The sequence below is a fragment of the Rhodamnia argentea genome, chromosome 11 (assembly GCF_020921035.1).
Source record: "Rhodamnia argentea isolate NSW1041297 chromosome 11, ASM2092103v1, whole genome shotgun sequence".
Taxonomy (NCBI): Eukaryota; Viridiplantae; Streptophyta; class Magnoliopsida; order Myrtales; family Myrtaceae; genus Rhodamnia; species Rhodamnia argentea.
The window spans coordinates 13,803,088-13,823,252 of record NC_063160.1 but is presented as its reverse complement, the minus strand read 5'-3'; the positions used below and the strand labels follow the sequence as shown (position 1 = coordinate 13,823,252).

The following is a 20,165-nucleotide window of genomic DNA, read 5'->3' as shown; positions in this document are numbered from 1 at the left end:
GGTTTCTACCAAACAATAGATACAATAGGATATAAAGATATCTCACTTTAAATCCACAGTTCACCAAACGATAAATAGAATATGATCAAATCCTTAAATTTCTTATCCTATCATATCTAGTTCTATCCTAACTAGAAATCCGAACGAGAAAACACAGCCTTCGGGATTTGGATAACTGGTGTTGTTTTGTGGCTTGTCCGATTGCATTGCAAATACTTTTCATTTTCCCTTCTATTTGTTTGTTGTAAGTTTGCAATTTTAAGGAAAGCAAACATAAGAAGAACAAGAAAAGTGTTAAAAGTTTCGTACGATGTTCACTTTAATGTAAAAAATTTTCGTCGGCTCACTTAAGTGCCAAATAGGAGAATAAACGATCGCTTAGGGCTTACATGGCAACCATTCTATTCCGAAAAAGTGATTCTGATTAAAATAATTTTTTCTGATTTTATTTCCTATATGTGTTTTAGAAAATCGGAACGTGTTTGATAACTACACAAAATTTTTGTTCTCGAAACAGAAACATGTTTGGTAACTACACAAATTTTTTGTTCACATGAACAATTTTTCATCCCAATTTTTTGTATTTAAGTAAAATAATTATGTAGTTACTTTGTAAAATTTCATCATAAATTGAAGACTAATTTTCAATGCACACTAAAATAATTTAAAATATAATATTTGTTCTTAGCATGTCATAAATGAAACACAACTTTTAATACATAATGTTTAAAGTTTGATTGAAGCACGAGACACTTTCCCATATTAAGGATTCCTTTTTTTTTGCTTTAAATGGTGCATTGTCCAAATACATACAAACATAGCAACTAGATAACCAAATTATCCTTTAATAAAAAAAACCAAATTATTCTCCTTGATACGAAGTACAAGTCCCTAATCCTTCATTATCATTTTGTAGCTTCCGTCCTAAATCCAATTGGATGTTTAGCTCCGGCTCCACGTGCAGATGGTCACATTTTGTGACGCACGGCTATGAGTATATATACTACCATTTGCACGTTGGATGCCCTCATTTTTTGGAACATTTTTTGCAGCTCTGCGATCGCAAAAAATGAGCAAGAGGAGAGGAGGCGGCAGGATAGAGAATAGCAAAAGAAAGACGCAACATGAGTCAATACACTTTCATTAGCAGATTGTATCTTAAATACATCATAATAAATGTTTTACTTGCTACAATAAACATAAATCTTGCAAAGTACTTACAAAATAAGATTACAAAAATAAAAAATACAAAGTCATGGAATTTCAGCCATTTTGTTATCGCTTGCCATTTCATTTGCAATATTTTTCCTAAACGTCTTTATCTTAGTGGCCTACTCATGAGATATATCATCTGCAATCTCTTCTTATATAGTTTTACATGGGTACTCCGGATCACCACATCGGGAAAAGTTTTTGTCCAACATGTCTTGGTCGCGAATGTAATTATGAAGAGTACAACATGCAATTATAACACGTTCTTGCTTTCGAACCGTAAATGGGGGCATATGTCTCAAAATGAAAAAGCGATTTTTCAATGCCCCGAATGACCTCTCAATGACATTCCTTAGTGAAGAGTGCATATGGTTGAACATTTCTCTTGCTTTTTTGGGTCGTCTCCCTCACCCCTATAATCGTTTAGATGATACCGTTCACCTTTAAAAAAAATTAAAAATCCTAAAAGTGCTGCATAACCAGAATTTACCATGTAGTATTTGCCTATAACAAGGTATATGTACATTTGTTATGATATGTAGTTGCAATACAATCATATAGAAAATTACTTCTCATGGACAAAACAAAAATACCTAGTGGTGGTCGAGGAAATTACAGCCGAGGAGTCTCCAATGCTACCGAGAGGAATCGACAATTATTGGCGAGTCCTTCCCACCCAGCATACACGAAAGTATATTTCGTATCAAATGAACAAACACACAACATATTCTAGGTGGTCCCTTTCCCGCATTTATACGGGATTTACTTCGATACAAAGATAGAAGCGTTAATGTGAGGACCATCAATAGCACCTATGTAGCCAAGTAATGATCAACTGGTGCTACTTAGCTATTAGACTCACTATTTTGTCCCTCTTCCATAATACATATGCCATCACACAAATACAAGAACATTAATATAGATAACTAGGAAAAAAACTCAATAACATAAATTGTAGAGTGAAAACAAACCAAATATAACAATCCCATGCAATCCATCATACCCATACCACCACACAAATAAAAGAGTTTCAACATGAATATCTTTAAAAATCAAATAACATGGTAACATAAGTCATACCGTAAAATTAAACCAAACATAGAAATTCCACGCAATCCCCAATACATTTTCCAACATCTACTAAAAACGTCGGAGAAGTTCATTTCTCTTCTCGGCTGGAGTTTGGATGAAAGCCTCCCTCCATATGGTAGTATCCATTGCTCATTCCAGTGTTTAGTGGCAAAGATCCGAATCCACCTTAGACATGCTAAGTATGGCATTAATCACAGCAGATACGGACAAGGGGTCAACAAGTGGTGCGGTGACCTATGAGGTGGCAGCATATTCCCTCTATTAACTTGCCCTAAATTTATTCATCTTTTGTAAGGCTTTGTATGTGTTGGCAATATCAAATGCTTTACTCTTTCTTCTCCTTTTGCTATTTGGAGTCCTATCCAAGTTGTGTTGTCCACTTGTAAAGACTCACCAGTCAATGGTGTTTCACCGAAGTTGTTTAGATCATTGTCTAGATGACCACCACGATCATCGTCTTCCTCTAACTCCATTAGATCTTAGACATTTCCTATATCTTGCTTGCCATTAGTGTATGTATCACCAAATACAATAGACAGCTCGGAACACTAAGGAATCCCATCCTTCTTGAAATTTGCCCACTCAATATTATCCTACAATTTTCACAATAATGACACAATTCAGCAACATAAGCAAATCTTTTAAAACACACATATATAGTGATCTCAAAATAACAAAAAGTTACATGATACCTTGATGTGATATTCCCATATACTTGGATCATCGACAACAATTGTTTTATTTACATTATCCCAAGCAAATCTGAATGGTGTCAAAAGCTCCTTAAAACTTCCAAACTATCTTCTTAGTTTTTTCATCTTGTTCTTCAATTGTGATTGCTTATATTGGAGTCCTGCCCGAGTATTGAATTCAACCAGTATGGTATTCCACCCCGCTTTGTTGAAGGTACAAGAGATGCGATTTCCCTTTTTTACCTCTTCTTCCGTCAAACTTATAAAGAGATTGGTGAAATGATCGATCCATTTTGCATTAAATGTATCTTTCTCGGATGCCATTAGCTACCACACGCAACCATAACATAGTCATAACATTGTAACAACCCAACATTGGATCAAGATGTTAAGAAAACTTTAGTAGAAGCAAACTGAATCAAGAAAAGCTTCAAATAAACAATGAATGCATATAAATCTCTTTTGACAATCAACAAAGACTCGAGGAAGCAATGCTCGGTATACATATACCCCCCAAACACCTATTTGACAACATGAGCAAGTTTGTACAATGTACAAATAAAAGCAAGTTTGAGATTATGTAGGCGATTAACAAGCTGTTCATGGAGCAAAAGTTTGAACAGAATGAGCCACTTTTGAAATATTAGTGTTCGGGCCATAAAAAGAGCAACCGGGGAGCCATTGAAAGTAAGCCTCAAGTAGCCAAGGTGCTTTGGAATAACAGACAAGGAGAGAGATTTGACTCTATGATAATAAGAGAGAGGGTGACAAATAAAGAGTTGGGAATGCTTACTTGCATTACAGAGTTTGCTCCAAGTGTTGTATGCAATGAAAGTGAACAAACCGTAATAGCTACGCTGTGTGAAGTCTTACACAAATTGACATCAACGATTATTCATTATTCCACTTAGCATATGTGCTCTGTCCATCACTATTTCACTTGACAACATCGCGTTGTGCACTATAGGGAGTTCAACAGCTGTATAGTGATGTGGTTTTATGTAATATGGGCACTTTATGGTCCGCAATCCTAGATATATGCATTACCATCTCATTTCTCTGGTTTTCGGTGTTCATCTCATTTCCGTCCATCTCTTGGAATGTAGCTTATATCCACGAGATTGTCAAAAAATTCATCCAAAGATGGATTCTCCCAAAGAAGTCGGGATTCATAGCCCATCCGGAAAAACGAGATATGAGCACAAGGGCGGACAACACGAGCATGAGGGAAGTGAAACATGAGCACGCAAACGAAAAGGAAAACAACAAGAGCACGAGGGCGACGACGACGCTCGCCCAAGCCAGATTAGGGTGGCCCTCACGAGGAAACAAGGGAAAATACGGGGTTGTGCGAACTCACCGGAATCGTGCTATGAAGAGGTGGATAATGGTAATAGAGTTCGGGAGCGGCGGATGCGGGAGCGAACCGAGAGTCGAGAGCCACGGACGAGAGAGTCTATTATTTTAGGTTGAGAAAGGTGACAAAGAGGAAGGACTTTGTTGTTTTATGTTTATCTCACAAGAACGAGTTTATCAAAAGTGGTTCTTTTTTCAAGAACCAAAATTTTTTTTGTTTTAATTTTTGCTTCAAAACTGTTTTCAGAAACAGATTCAAAATCAGAATCATTTACGTTACCAAACATGATTCTTATCCTTTTTTGTTTCGGGAAACAGAATTAGAAAACTAGAATGATTACCATGCACACCCTTAAAGTGCCTCTAACGAGAAATTCCGGCAAAAAAAAATGACGTGATTTTTATAATTAAAAGATTTACCTCACGTGACATGTTTTTAAAAAATCAGTCCACATGGATAGAAAAAACAACGTCACACAATCCTCCATCATCTTTTTAAGCCATCTCTCTCTCTCTCTCTCTCTCTCTCTCTCTCTCTCTCTCTCTCTCTCTCTCTCTCTCTCCGCCACCCATAGAGCCACCACCCACCATGTCAAGCACCGCCTCCTCCTCCACTACCGAGATGAGTTTGGCAATCGCGGCGAGATCATCATCATCGACCCATCCATTTCCTTCAGAACCCCCTACGTCACCCTCTAAACCCTAAAGCAAGCCGTCATCTCTGACCTCAACAACTTCACCGCAACCGGGTCGGTCCCTCCATCTACGAGTCACCCTACGTCTTCTACTCCCTCGCCCCCAGAGACATCAATCTGCATTGTCGTCGGTGCTCAAATGACGGAGGTGACAATAGAACTTCGGAGTTGGAAATCAACATCCATCAAGTTGTCCATCTACATCGAGGGCAAATTGAGTATTGGGGTTGTGGTCGATTTAGTATTTTCAATTTGGGAATTTCCTTATAAGTTGCAATTTAAGGTTTATATTTTGGGGCAAAACACGTAGACAAAGTCATTTTGGGCTATATATGCTGACTGGGTATGCCAGTGAGTCACGTCGGATTTTCGATGACCCAAATTGGAGGTGACACTTAAGTGGTCATTTTTTTTAAAGACTCACTTAAGTAATTCGAAAAAAAAAATTAACACTAAAGTGTGCATAAACTTTTGACACTTTTACTTTTTTCTTGAGGGTGATAGGTTCCAAGGTATGTCCAATCACCCGGGAACCGGACCGATTCCCGGGTGGATGCATGCAACCGGTACCATCTAACACTAGCTTGTTTTTTCATGAGTATCATTATGCATATTTTCATGAGTATCACCGATACTCGCTTATATTTGCACGTGATTTTAAAGAGCTTCAATACTGATGGACATCCATTGTTAATTCTGTCACCCAATAGAAAAAGAAACATAAATTTCTCGAATTACAACAAATTCCAAAAGGAGAAAAGGTCAAAGGGGAAGCTTGAGGACCTACTTTACACTTTGCAAGCATCAGCTTCATAGACAATCTAGGGATCATCGACAAAGGCGAGCAAGAAAATTCAATTCCTTGCTTCATTAGAGAATGCATAATCAAATCTTGTTCACAAAACTGACTAGCTCGAGAAAACCACAAGTAAAGGCGAGGTGAGGCGACCACGGAGAGGAGAGATGAGACGAAACAACTGCCGAGACGCGAGAGAGTTGAGAGGAGGGACGAAGAGAGTTGACAATCGTTGAGAGGCTAGGGTTTCTTTTCTTTTCTTTTCTTTTTTCATAAAGGTTCATGTTAATGATTTCCAGTCAAAACGGGCTCAATGGATTGAATTGGCAAAATGAAAAAATGTTTAAAACTCAATTGGCAAAATTAAAAGATTTAGGATTAAATAAGCAAAAAATGCAGCAAGTTTAGGAATTTTTGAACAGTTTTCCTTTTTCTTTTCTTTTTTTGTAAAGGACAATTTTCCCTTTTGTACACTATCAAAGTCAAGCAAAAATTTGGAATCTTTACCAAAGTTAATCGGTATATCGAGGGTCCAAAACCGGATAAATTTTGTGTGTAAGTGTCATCCCAAGAAAGTTCTTAACACCACATAAAAGGCCTTTGGACGCGCAGCCACCTTTCTCTTTTTTTTTCTTTCTTTTGCTCTTTTAGCTTTTTTTTTTCCTTTACGTTGTAACTTTCTCAAGTTACAATTTCAATGTTGCTTACGAGCGTTTGTGGGTCTGAAATTAAAAATTAACCGTTCCGTGTATTTTGGTTTAGAACATATGATCATCGGTACTCCTATCGCACCGCATCGGCAATATACTAAGGCCCCATTTGGTTCGGTATTGAAAATGAGCATTGGGGCTCTAAAGTCCCTTGGCCAAATACAAATGATGTTTGGTTCATTTTTTGACTCACTTTAGGGAGATGCAATTGCATCTCAAATGCTCTCTAAAATCCTTTAGCCCAAAGTACCTATTTTGCGAAATGCAACTAATTTTTTTTTATATTTTAACTTTGTCACATTTGCTTGCCGCCACCTGCCCGCCCCCTGCCTAGCCACCACTCGCCACCGCCCGTCGCCTCCCGCCCATCGGCCCCCCCGTCGTCGCTCACTCGCTGGCCACCCCCCATCGCCTGCAGACCGCCACTGCTGGCCGCCATTGTCGCCGCTTTTTTTTTAAAAAGTAAAAATACTTTACAAAATTCATTTTTCACCAAACAACATTTACGTCAAAATTGCTTTCCAAAAGTGTTTTTAAAATACATTTTATCAAACACTACTTGCATTTTGAAAAAGGTATTTAGCCCAAAGGTATTTGCATTTTCTCAAAATCCTTTGGTCAAATGCTGAACCAAACATGGCCTAAGCACGTAAAACATCCAAAACCGTTTCATCCCCGGGTCAATTGAGTCTCATCCGATGTTGGTCAATAGAGTGCCGAACCTCCTAAAAAAAACAAGAAAAAAGAACCTGCGATCAAGTCCTCAACTCGTAATCAGTCCAACACGACTTGTTCTAATGCCGACAAGCATCAGCCGGCGAACACATCATAGACCCCGATTGCATGTTTTACTGAGCGGTTTAGGGGGAATCAATCCATCGGAACCAAACATTCAATACTCAATCAAACGCGACGAATTACGGCTTGGAAGCATAAACGTGCCTGCTAATTCAAATAACCCCTAGCCAGTTTATCAGACAGCTCGGGCCATGTCGGATGGGAAGCACTTAGAGAAGGAGGGAGGTCCTAATCAAGACGGGTCCGATCGGAACCAGCGAATCAAACCTCAAAGGATGGTCCAACCACCATTTCTTTTGTCATCTTCTTTTAACAAAAACTCCAGTGTGTAGTGGACGCAAAGGAAAAATTAACCCCTCTCTCTCTCTCTCTCTCTGTCTTTCTCTCTCTACCATGAAAATTTTTGTTCAACTCCCCATTAAAGATCATCGACCAGCCACCTTAGCAATCGCCATTAGTACCGACCTCATGATGAGCTCCTATCCATCCGCACTGCATTTTATCCACACATGCCTCGGAAAACTTTGTACTTAAAAGGTGGCTCGATGAGACCCTTGGCATTGATCAACTCGCGCCTCTCTGTCTCTCCATTCGGTCGATCGCTCTCGACCACATCACGCTTCCGCGGAGGATAAGGGTCGGAGGAGGATGGATGGAGAAGGAGGAGGAGGGGACGGCGGAGGCAGCGGGGTGGTGGTGGTGGTTGGGCGAGCAGAGATCGACACGAGGCCGCCGTTCAAGTCTGTGAAAGAGGCAGTCGCTCTGTTTGGGGAACGGGTTCTCGCCGGGGAGATCATCGCCAATAGGCTCAAAGAGGTTCCCCATTACTTCTCTCCTTCTAGAGTATTTCGCCGGACCAAGTTAGTTCATATGTACTTAGATTCATGCATCCGACGCATAAGATCCACTTTCCGGACAATGACTCGGATTTTACATGACGTCCGACGTACCTTGTATGTACCTTTGGTTGTAATTTTATGTGCCAGATGCGGGCCGGAGCTGGCGAAACCGCCCGAGCGGCTCACTCTCAAATCGCGGCCCTAACGACAGAGGTCGAGGATACGAAGCGAAACCTCACAAAAGCCAGAGAAGACAACAACCGGCTGGCCAACGCCATCGCAGCCCTCAAGGAGGAGCTCCAGAATGCCAGGAGGGAGGTGAAGCGACTGAAGGCGGCGGCATCTCCGAAACGCGCTCTCAGCCCCGAGATCGAGGACGTCAAGTTCATCGAGAACGTCACCAAAGTTGGGAGAGCCAAGAAGAAGTCGGCCCTGACCAGCGCAGAAGAAGAAGAAGAAGAAGGCGACGGAGACGACGACGACGAAAGGGAGTTCGAGTTCCACAGGAGGACGAGGTACGTGAAGTTCGCGAGCCCTCCGTCGCTGACTCGAGTGATCGAGAGCGGAGAAGAGCGTGAGACCGCGCTGGAGAGGCCGCCGCTGCCGTGGGCGAACAAGATGAAGAGCAAGAAGGCTCTCGTTCCCATCGTGGGGTGGCTATTCGCGAAGAAGAAAGGCGGGCCGGATCACAGCAAAGAGGATTATTAGTTCGTCGGCGTTTCCCCTTCAGAAGCGAGCGTGCTCTCCAAGGGTCCTTTCAGCTGACCGCGAAGTCTTTCTCATCATCTACTTCTGAGCACGAGAAATTTGCCGCAAGGAGCATCTTCGATTTTCGTTCGATTAGTTGAATTTTTCCATAGGCTGTGATGTACTTAGGTAGTGATGGTATGTAGTGTTGTACCTTATAATATCAATATGTGCAATCACGACTTGGAAATAAATAGTGTTCGTCTCGATCAAACGCGTTAAATGGAACATTCCGACAGAAGATTTATGTGGATAGGAATTCGATGCTTTCTATACTAGTTTTTAAGTACTGTCCTGTCTGTAAACAACAGCACCATATGAATGTTTAATTTCGTCCGCTACCACACATGAAGAAACACTAGCCGCCGCCGCCGGCCGCCCCCGCCACCGCAATTGAACCGCACAGTAGCTCTCAATTTCTCTCTCTCTCTCTCTACCACTAAGGCCGTAGTCGCCAACAGTGGTGAAGCTTGACACCGCTTCGAGCTCCCTCTGGGTTGGTGAGGTCGGGCTCGCGATCGTGACGCTTTTTCTGTTTTTCATCTACTGATTTCAATAAGTCCATAGAAGCCCTCCCGGTTGGAGCCGATGCACCTTACTTGCCCCGCCCCAAAAGCTCGTTCAATATATATAATATATATTCAGATTAAAAAAGAGTCCCAAACCTTTATGCCTGCACCTCCGTACAAGTACAGCGTACAAGTTTTGGCCAGAATAATTGGGAAAGATCAAACCATTTGAACCGCTCACATCATAGTAGCAGTAGATTAAAGGCTGTAAGTCGAGAGGGGGAGGGGGAGGGGGAGGTGAGGGGCGGGGCAGGGCGGCGGGCCATATATATATATATGCCAAAAAATATTAGTTCGCTTTACATTTCTCCTCAAATTCTTCGATCTTTCAACTTAAACATCAGAAAGTTCTCTTGAAGTAAAAACTCGAGAGGAGGGAAAAATGTCAAAAAAGTCCTGATCATATTACATCGGTGCCAATTCAGTACTAAATCTTTTTATTGGTGCTAATTTAGTCTTAAACTTTCTACATTTGTGTCAATTGAGTCCATTCGATCAATTTTGTGTCAAAACCACTTACGTGGATACCGGTCATTACACGTGGCACGACCAGCGCTAATGTGGACATTCTTATGTATGTTTTATATTTCTTTTATGTATTTTTTTTTCTTTTTATTGTGGACAAGGGTCACCGGCTAACCACACTGGGCGACAGTCGCGACACCCTCGGCGGTCGCTAGGTGAGGGTCGTGACGCCCTCGCCCGGTACCGGTGAGGGTCGCCGACCCTAGCATAGGGCCGGTAGGGGTCGGCCGGTGACTCTTACCGGCCCTAAAAAAAAGTGTATAGAAAAGAGAAAGAAGAGAAGAAGAAAAAACCAAAAAAATTATCAAAATATTTAAAAAAAAACATAAAAAAAGAGGTCCATGTCAGCTCCGATTGTGCCACGTTGGACAATCGGCGTCTACGCCAATGATTTCAGATCAAAATTAGCTTGATGAACTCAATTGACACAAATACAAAAGGTTTAGAACTGAATTGACACAAATAAAAAGTTTAGAACTGAATCGGCATCAATGCAATGAATTTATGACTTTTTTGACACCTTTTCTCTATGGAGTACTCGTTCTCTTTGTAGCGTGGGGGCATAGATCCCGCTGAATGAGCATTGGTAAGTCTTTCTCTTTTTGGGCCTGGTCCAATCAATTTTTTCGTAAAGTTTAGTGATTCATACATTAATTATGGGTGCGTCTTAGTAAGGATTTTTAAGCTTAGTTCAAGGGCCAGCACACCTGACAGCCCAGCTTTAGCCCATTTGTTGCATTGTCATAAACTCACTGTACGTGCAAGTGCAATGCTCTTGTGCTCGACTCCCCCAAGGCAAAACATCCTGACTGAAAAGTGTAATGCTTAGTGCCACGGAAAAATTATAATAAAAAAAAAAATCCTAAACACGTTATATTTGTATCAATTTAATCTTAAATCTTTTCTGAAAAAAAAAATCCTAAATTTTTCAATTTGACCAATTCAATCCTAAACTTTTTAACGATTTGATAATTTAGTCCTTCCGAAATGTTTTGATCGGAAATAGCGAATGTGAAAACCGGCCGTCTCACATGACACGACCGACACCGATGTTGACAATTTTTATAATTTTTCTTCTCTTTTTTCTTTTCATTTCTTTTCGTTCCTTTTTTGTTTCTTCTAAGTCTGGTCAGGCCATCAACAGGTTTAGGCAAGGTCGAGACCCTCACCTTCACTGCCCTTTTCAATGGCCAGTGACCCTTGTTGGACTTCATAGAAGGAAAAAAAAAAAAACATAATATAATAAAAAATCATAAATGGTCCCATGTGGCATTGCTAACACCACGTCAACACTTTCCGATGAAAATTGACCGGAAAGACTATATTAGCAAATCGTTAAAAAGTTTAGGACTAGAATAACCAAATTAAAAAAGATTTACGACTAAACCGACACAAATTTAATAGGTTCATGACTTTTTTGGTAATTTTTCCCACTAAAACTCGTCTATTATATCATAACACATAAGTAAGTAATCGTTTAAATTAGTGGGCCAATTACCACCCAATGAGAACTTGCAATACTTCCCGATAAACAAAATTTGGTAGACGAGTGACAAGTCGTTGTGTGTCTAGCATTATTCGCTAAAAATCATGACGAACAGGATACTCGATCGCTGCGCCACGTTCATAAATTACCTAGACTTTACCTCCCGAGCTATGTGGATGTTCTCGGAACACGACGTTCCTGTCCATTCGAGCTCGAAAAAGATTCAAAATCACACAAAATGGCGTTATCAGCATACGGGTAATGTGAATTCCAGGGAAAAATTACATGCACGGGGCAATATAAAATCTTGATCCTGCGAACCAAATTCCTGTGTCGCGTTCATTGCACGAACGAAGGGTTCGATCGTGGTCGGTAAGTCGGCGGAATTTAATTTCGCGCGGGTCGAGTGGTGAAGGGATGATGGAATAAAAGGGCAAAAATTATAAAGCCCAGCACATGTGACCATGTGAAACTCTGCCAAGTACAGACAAAAATCTTGTGCTGCTGCTATGCGCCGCTCTTCGGCTCGGCTACAGCCCCCAGCCGAAAGCCAGCCGATTGGGGGACGATCCTCCTTTCATGTAATTTTTTGGCCAGAGTGAAAATTATTTGGGTGTCATTTCAATAAAGAGTATTAAATGTGTTTAAAGTGTCTCTAGCCTTGTCGGATGAAGAGTGTTTCGGTAGTCCCGATTCTGTCCCGAACTTTTTTTTTTCCCAAAAAGGACCTCACACTTTTACGTCCAATTTAAAATATGCTCCGAACTTTATTTTTGTCTAACAAAAAAACACTAACTTTAACTTTAGTTCTAAATCTGCTTCCCTTAGCCTTCCGTCCAAAAACAGCCATTACCCATCCCCGATTCCTCTAATTTTCATATTGCAAAACATGATTTTGTCCTTGAAATAATTTTTCACACCACCTTGCTAACATGGAGCTGTTGTCGCCATCGAAATGCCACATCAAACAACTAACGACGATTTTTGAACGAAGGGCTAAGGGAGACAGATACAGTATTAGATCGAAAGTTGGTGTTTTTTCCAGACGAAAAAATTCGTGATGGATTTAGGACCGGAGTTGAAGTTGATGATTATTTTAAAGATGAAAAATAGCTTGGGGGCATATTTGAGATTGAATCTAACTTTTTTGTAGAAAGTTCGGGGTAGAATCGAGACCGAATCCAAAATTAATTTTTTTTTAATTATAGAGAATTAGGCCTAATTTGAGTAAAAAAGTCAAGACTTGAAACTTTGTTGCGAATAGTGACGAAGGATGCGGTACAAGTGACGAGGGGAGCAGATCGGGAAACGCTGCAGCATTTCTGGATGATCTCGAGGGAATGTTTCTTTTCCCTAATCCGCGGACGAAGATAGCGACGCGTCTTTCATCTTCCAAGGAACGAGATGAAAGTTGCGCGTGACGGGCCTTCTTCCTCTAGGCCATTAACCAACAAAAGAATTTTGACGAAGGATCGAGAAATTTGGGGGAATCATGTGATCCGAAATCGAACTAACTCTTTAGGAGAAAAAAAATTGGTCCTCTCGTGAAAATGAATGAAATCCGTCCATACCGATATGCTTAAGCGAAATCTCGCGCACAAATTTGCCAAGTCCAACCCAAGTAATGACTTAATTTTCTAGATAGGTTAAAAATGGGGAGAATTACCATAAAAGTTCTAAACATATTGTAATTGTGCCAATTCAATCCTAATTCTTTTAGGCCAGTTGGGTTCTAAAATTTTTGCAATCGTGCAAATTCGGTTCACTTTATTGGTTGGCGCCGACATGGACAATATTTAGTAATATTTTAATATTTTTATTTTTATTATTTTCCTTTTTTTTCTCTTTCTTTATTGTTCCCTTCCTACTGCTAATGTGGCTGGCAAGCTCTAGCTAGGCCCCTCGCAATGACCTCGCCCACTTCGAAGGAAGATGGCCATGGCTTAGTTAGCCGTGGGCGACAAGCTGCCTTCACCTACGGCCACCGTGGTCTCGCTTAGGCTAGGCGAGACCGGTTGGGGGTTACAAAGTCCTTGCTGGCCCTAGTTGTAGTAGGAAGGGACAGACAAAGAAAGAGAAAAAAATAAGAAAAAAATATTTAAATTTCAAAATATAATTAAAAATAAGTCACGTCGGCGCCGGTGATACCACGTCAAGACCGACCGACAAAGTGAACTAAATTGATACAATTGTAAAATATTTATGACTTAGTTGGCCAAAAAAAAAAATGTTTAGAATTGACTTGACCCGATTGCAGTAGGTTTAAATTTTTTTCTTGATAATTTTCTGTCGAAAATGGGTTCAACTTATGACCCATTTTTTACCCCGTCCGATTCAACTTTTAACTTTTTGGATCCATTTTAGCCGGTCTTTAAAATATTATAGCCCATATATATATATTCTATTTGTGTAAAATATGAGTCAGAAAATGAGTCATGAATCCACGTGAGACGGCCCTATTCAAAAGTAGGGCATAATTTATATATTCATCTCAATTTTTGTGTCGACCATTTCTTTCTTTCTTTTTTCGAGGGGTGGGTTGAGTGCTTCAATAAGCTCGGCCCACCAGCTAAGCTTGTAGCCGCCCAGCCGAGGTCTTGCTCTCACGTTACGAACCCATTATAGTCAATATCTACTCAATATTTATGAATTACCTTACCTGTCTCAAAAGATTCTTGCATAAATACCCTGAAGCCGAACCATATGATCGAAATGATTCGCAACACAACACAGCACAGCACAGCGCCATCGAGAAGAAGGAAGGAAGCCAAAGAGACAACAATGGAGAAACAGCTGAGAGAGGAAGAACAGTGCAGCCCAAGGAGAACGAAGGCCCAGTGCATCCCCCGCCTCAGAGCCCCCGTGGCCAGCTCCTCCTCCTGCTCCGCCCGGAGCCACCGGTTCGCCCCCTCGTCCCTGATCGAGCGCTTCCGAGAGGCCGTGTTCCGCCTCATGATGCTGTCCGCCCTCTCCAAGTCCCCGCCCCCGCCCCCGCCTCCCCCGTGCCGCCCGTACTACCCCGTGGACGACCCGCACCACAGCGAGGCCGTAGCCGACTGCATTGAGTTCATCAACAGGAAGAAGGCGGCTTCGGACGATGCCCCCGACGATGTCTCCTGCGGGCCCTTGGACGCCCCGGCGGAGATGGTCATTCCGGTGCCGGTCATGTGATCCGGACATCTAACAGTTTCTGCAGCGTACATCGATTTGTGCATGGAGAAACAAAAATTCTACAGCTCATCGTACGAGGGGGGACTTAAAAAACGAAATCTTTGACGTACCCTTTTCATGTCTTTTCGTTTCCACGAGGATTCCGGACATCGTTCCGAGGATTGTCCGGGGCGTGATCTGTCTGTATACGTCGTCCATGTTTGTAAATGATTGAAGGTGTGCACAGAGCTGCTCTGCCTCGGTGCCGAAGTTGGTTTACCGGGATTTCTTGTAAAAATCGTATTTTTATCAGATGAGGTGACAAGACTTCGATTCGGTGTTGATTCGAGCCCGACCGTTTTGTTTTTTGTAGTTGAAATACGAAATCATATCAGCAAAAAGAATCTAGCAAAAGCAAATAGCTGCTGCTCAAAGGGACGATAGCTCGTAAAGCTGTTTTTCTATTTCAACTCTTTTGTGCAATGGAATCCGTGGTGCGTTTTTGTTATGATATTCGCAGAGCCTTTCGAACCTGTGAAGCCGTAGGACCATGTGCATGGTTCGACGCCTACCCAATGTCGGAAGGTCAAGGAACTCAGGGACCCAATGACGGTGGAGCCAACGCCTGAAGCCTCGGTGAGCGGCAGCTGCAATTACAATGGGTCTAAAGTAGCGAAAGTAAGTTCGATTCGCACGAAAAGTTTGATGATACAGACAAAAATCGAATTTGAATGGAGCTGAACAACAGGCGAAATATGACTGATAGAAGAAATCATTACTCGACGAGTGCTTCTTTCCATAGGAATTCTATTAGATCCAGAAATGATACATTTATAGGAATTTCGAGAAAAAAGATGTTGCTGGACAACTTCTTTTTTCCCTGTAAACCGGACTGCAGAGAATTAGAAGAAAAAATTTGACCAAAAAAAGAAAAAAGAAATAGAAGAAATCAACCATAGTTGGATCCATAAGTATTTGCTAGCGGCCCGGCCCGGCCCGTTCTGGACAGGAACATGAATTTCGATCTTCATGGACTGTTCTGGCGATTCCCTCCGCCCCTTACCGTCTCCAAACCTCTCGCCCTGTGCAGCGAAACCGTCGGATCTCTCCATCGGAAATTCCCCGGTGATAATCGACCATGGGCGGTGCGTCGCAATCAGCGCTTACTCGAAGATTTTTGCTTCGCCTCTTCTTTTTTGATGTTTTTGTTTTCAGTGGCTGTTTCGATCGAATTTCTTTGCTTCTCTCTACCTCTCTCTTAGTTCCGGTTCTTTCTTCTTCTTCTTCTTCTTCTTCTTCTTCTTCTTTTGCAGGCGTGCAAGCCGAGAGAGAAGACAAGGACAAGGTCTCTCTGGAGCTCACCGAGGAGATTCTCCAGAGCATGGAAGTTGGCATGTCGTTTAGAGACTATGTGAGCTGCTCTTCTTTCAGTCCAGTCTAGCTTCGACTTTTGTTACGAACAAATTGTACCGCACTCCTTGTAATTTAGTTGGATTGCACAAATACTCAGTTCTTTATAGGCACCCAGAAGCTCTTGTCACCTCGAAATGGGGCATTTTGATGTGGGATTATCATTGGGTGGGGTTGCATAATTTTTGGAAACCAAGACAGAGGTTTTCTTTTACATGCTTTTATGTGGGAATTGGGAATTTTGTGCCCTCCTTGGTGACTTTGGTCCGAGTTTGAAGCCCCAGTTTGAACATTTGTCAGCATGATCTTATGCTCGCCGATGTTGCTTTCTTGGATTACTGATGGTTTCACTCTTGATGTGATTGCTCTTTGCAGAGTGGCAGAATCAGTTCCATGGATTTTCACCGGGCGTCGAGCTATCTGGTGACAGCCAGCGACGACGAGTCTATTCGCCTTTATGATGTGGCAAGCGCAACGTAAGCTCTTTCTCCATGTGGTTTCGTAGTCAGAATCAAGTTTGATGTGTTAGTTGGTTCGTCTACAGTGAATCTCAACGTGAGATCTGCTCAAGTTTGCTGTTATCATGTTTTTTATTGCATCTCGGTCGAGCGAGGTTGTTTTATATGTCATTACAAACTTTGGATTACTTCTGTTGCTCGCGCAGCACTCAGCACAAGTACGCGCATCACTCAGCACAAGTACGCGCATGCTCAATAATTGTCCAAAGCATGAAATCTATATCGGTGACTATGAAGGGTAGGCTGGGAGTACTAAGTGCTGGAGGATAAATTAAGAGATATCTAGTTGCATTTTTCTTCGCATCATGTCTACCATAATATTCATGTGCAAGTACCATTCGACTTATTGACTGTTGTTGTATTGGGCATTTAGAAGCAGTGATGCCCTTTATTTTCTTGTCCAAGACAGATTCTCATGCATTTTATTATTGTAACGTATCAAACTCTTAAATAGAGTAACTACTTAAACTTGAGGAATATTGTCATCTCCAGATGTCTGAAGACAATTAATAGCAAAAAGTATGGGGTTGATCTGGTCTCATTCACTTCTCATCCGACGACTGTTATATACTCCTCAAAGAATGGTTGGGATGGTATGTTCTCAGAACACAGAGAATGTTATATTTGTTCCAAAATAGCATACTTACATTTCAATCTTCCCAGAATCACTAAGGCTATTATCCTTGCATGACAACAAGTACCTGCGCTACTTTAAAGGTCACCATGACAGGTTTGAATATGAGACTACTACTAGTGGTTCTTATAGAAAAGTGACTGCTTCTGCATATCCTCTGTGTAAGAGCAGTGTTGTTATCTTTTTTTTTTTCCTTCAGGGTTGTCTCGCTTAGCTTGTGCCCGCGCAAGGAATGCTTTATCTCTGGTTCTCTGGATCGCACTGTTTTACTCTGGGATCAACGAGCTGAGAAGTGTCAGGTGGATTCATTGTGTCACTTCTAAATCTTTTCTGCTTTAAATGAACTCAATTGCTGAAATGTTCCCTGCACTTATAGGGTCTTTTACGTGTACAAGGAAGGCCTGCCACAGCTTATGATGATCCGGGCCTGGTTTTTGCAATTGCTTTTGGAGGATGCATTAGAATGTTTGATGCTCGCAAATATGAAAAAGTAAGTATTGTGTGCAGAATGATGCATGTTAATCTTTCATGACGCCTTAAATCTTGGGGTTATCAAGCACTGCTGCAGAAACTGATTGTGGTGATATTTGAAAAAATAGGGTCCTTTCGACATCTTTTCTGTTGGGGGAGATGTGTCCGATGCAAACGTTGTTAAGTTTAGCAATGATGGAAGGCTTATGCTTTTGACTACCACGGAAGGGCATATTTATCTTCTCGACTCATTCCGAGGCACACTGGTTAGAGTTTTCTCAAATCAGTTATAAGATAACTTATGTTCTTGTTCTTTAAAGTCTGTTTATATCTGTCCTCATTTGGTGAATTTCAACCAGTTATCCACTTTCAACGTCAAGCCTACATCAAGCAAATCCACCTTGGAGGCATCTTTTAGCCCTGAAGGAATGTTTGTCATTTCGGGTAAACCATCTTTTGCTGGGGTCACCATTTGAATATCGTGTTGGTTAATTCCATGTCAAACTCTAATTGCTAGTTACTTTCTTATGACTCTTGTTTTTTTCCCGGCTATAGCCATATCATACTTGGTTTGTCTGTCCTCCAGTTGGGTTCTGATTTCTATTCCTTTTAGGGGACCCACATACGAATGATTTTACCTTTATTAGCATAGCAGTTGAACCCCGGATTAACCTTTGCGGAGCGTAGATGGTATACTGGTCTGTGGTCACATGGAATAACTCATTAAATGGAAAGAATTGCATGAGGAGCCTCTTCTTCCCTTGTTCTTACTTAACAACTGTTTGCCACTTCTTCGGGTGACTTGACTTATATATGAATAGCAGCCTTGCTCTTTCTGTCCTGTTGCTTCCATAGAAAATTCATTTTCCCTTGCTACCATTGAAATGACTGCTCAATTGGCAGGTTCCGGAGATGGCAGTGTCTACGCATGGAGCGTAAGGAGCGGGAAAGAGGTATTTCTTGGTGTTGATTCTGTTGAATAATTCAATTGTATCTTTGCTTGGGATCTCTACACGTGGAGAGGAGGGGTTCCAATTCTGGTCTCTAGCCATTGGGCGCTCAATATGCATTGTTTCCTTGTGCCATGTTCATGATGTTCAGTTGCCTTGACATAGAACATTTGCTACATATCCTCTCCATGGTGTCATATATTCCTTTGGCTGACGACTCTTCGAAGGAAACATATAGCTGCTTAAAGTTTGAACTTACTTCCTTCACTAAGATAGTACTGCTTGGCACGTCTTCATTGGAATATATGTGAACGACAGTTTTGTGCAATGCTGTTGATAGGTCCTGTGAACTGAGTTTCCCTTTGTTTAGGTTGCAAGCTGGGTAAGTACTGACACTGAGCCTCCCGTCATAAAATGGGCCCCAGGAAGCCTCATGTTTGCGACAGGATCGTCGGAATTATCATTCTGGATTCCCGATCTCTCTAAATTGGGAGCTTACGTTGGAAGAAAGTAGTCATTGCTCAGGTGCGATACAGTTGCAAGCCTACTATTCCCACCGCTTCTCAGTCGGAAAGAGTTTAAGATGCTGACTTATCCAGGAAAAGGTTGTTTATACACATAGACAACGGAGAGACAACTGTACAGGTGTTGTAGACATTCTCAATGTGAGGGTAATTTTGGAAGTTGAGCCTTCACTTCACCGCTCTGTAAATAGTTTAGATAGTTAGGTCGTTTCTTGTTTGGTAGGAAACTGGAATTTAATCTCCTCTTCCATCCTACGAGTCTGTTATCATAAGTCTCTATGACCTTTTTAATGTAAACTTGTGAGACTTGGAATCACATGCTTTGGAAGCTGTTCTCTTGATCTGCTGAACACCTTCGGAGCTTATATGGTTCATGGCCTTCTTTCGAAATTTCCCTTCTTGCCGGCTTTCATGTCAAAGGGTGCGAGTGTTCATATCCGGTGTTGTTGTTATGTATGGAAATGGATCCCCTAACATTGCCAATTCAATATTAGGGGTGACATTGATCAAATTGGGCCGTCCAAATTAAAATGGACGGCTTGATTTGATCCATGTCACCTCTTAAAAAGGGAGGAAAAATTTTGGCCTGGAATTTTTAAAAATTTTGAAGAGGTAACATGGATTAAATCGGACCTTCCATTTTGATTTGAACGGCTCAATTTGATCAATGTCACCCTTGCAATGTTAGGGGATCCGGATCCGTTATGTATTGGTAGAATTGTAAAGGGTTGTGATCCTTGATAATAAATTGTCAATTGTGTTTATAGTTTTGTGTTAGTAACTTCCACTTTTGCGCATTATAACTTCCATTGCTGGACACCTTTGGAGCTTAGTAACTTTCCAAACTCCGTTAAAAGAAGGCGATAATTTACCAAATCAATTTCTGTTCCAAGCCCGTTACAAAATTTTTTAAAAGAAGTAAAATAAAATGGTTATTATTTTTTTCCTTAATCTCTTCATGGTATTTTGAAAATTATTAATATGTGATTAT

The 20,165-nt window shown here is 41.3% G+C and overlaps 2 protein-coding genes and 1 long non-coding RNA gene across 3 annotated transcripts; 2 read left to right on the top strand and 1 right to left on the bottom strand.

Annotated features, from left to right (window-relative positions):
- Positions 1–2,780: 2,780 nt before the first annotated feature.
- On the bottom strand, positions 2,781–4,387 carry LOC125312845. The gene is made up of 3 exons (XR_007196895.1): positions 4,357–4,387; positions 2,997–3,323; positions 2,781–2,897 (listed from the first exon to the last, which is right to left on the bottom strand). It is a non-coding gene; the product is annotated as an uncharacterized LOC125312845 (long non-coding RNA).
- A 3,560-nt stretch (positions 4,388–7,947) lies between these two features.
- On the top strand, positions 7,948–8,911 carry LOC115736397 (WEB family protein At2g17940). The gene is made up of 2 exons (XM_030668096.2): positions 7,948–8,167; positions 8,338–8,911. Exons 1-2 carry the CDS (start codon positions 8,000–8,002, stop codon positions 8,896–8,898), a joined length of 729 nt encoding a protein of 242 aa, XP_030523956.2. The 5' UTR covers positions 7,948–7,999; the 3' UTR covers positions 8,899–8,911.
- Positions 8,912–15,643: 6,732 nt separating this feature from the next.
- On the top strand, positions 15,644–19,539 carry LOC115736307 (protein ANTHESIS POMOTING FACTOR 1). Its single transcript, XM_030667936.2, has 11 exons — positions 15,644–15,812; positions 15,981–16,078; positions 16,453–16,553; positions 17,088–17,188; positions 17,259–17,325; positions 17,429–17,528; positions 17,606–17,719; positions 17,829–17,966; positions 18,060–18,144; positions 18,604–18,653; positions 19,021–19,539. The coding sequence occupies exons 1-11, from the start codon at positions 15,806–15,808 to the stop codon at positions 19,162–19,164; spliced, it is 1,005 nt and encodes a 334-aa protein (XP_030523796.1). The 5' UTR covers positions 15,644–15,805; the 3' UTR covers positions 19,165–19,539.
- The last annotated feature ends 626 nt before the right edge of the window (positions 19,540–20,165 follow it).

Coding starts and splice junctions, on each gene's coding strand:
- LOC115736307 (XM_030667936.2), top strand. Junction 17,720..17,828: donor ATGCTCGCAAATATGAAAAA/GTAAGTATTGTG, acceptor TTGAAAAAATAG/GGTCCTTTCGACATCTTTTC. Junction 17,967..18,059: donor ACTCATTCCGAGGCACACTG/GTTAGAGTTTTC, acceptor AATTTCAACCAG/TTATCCACTTTCAACGTCAA.
- LOC115736397 (XM_030668096.2), top strand. CDS start 8,000: ATGGATGGAGAAGGAGGAGGAGGGGACGGCGGAGGCAGCGGGGTGGTG. Junction 8,168..8,337: donor TCGCCAATAGGCTCAAAGAG/GTTCCCCATTAC, acceptor TTTATGTGCCAG/ATGCGGGCCGGAGCTGGCGA.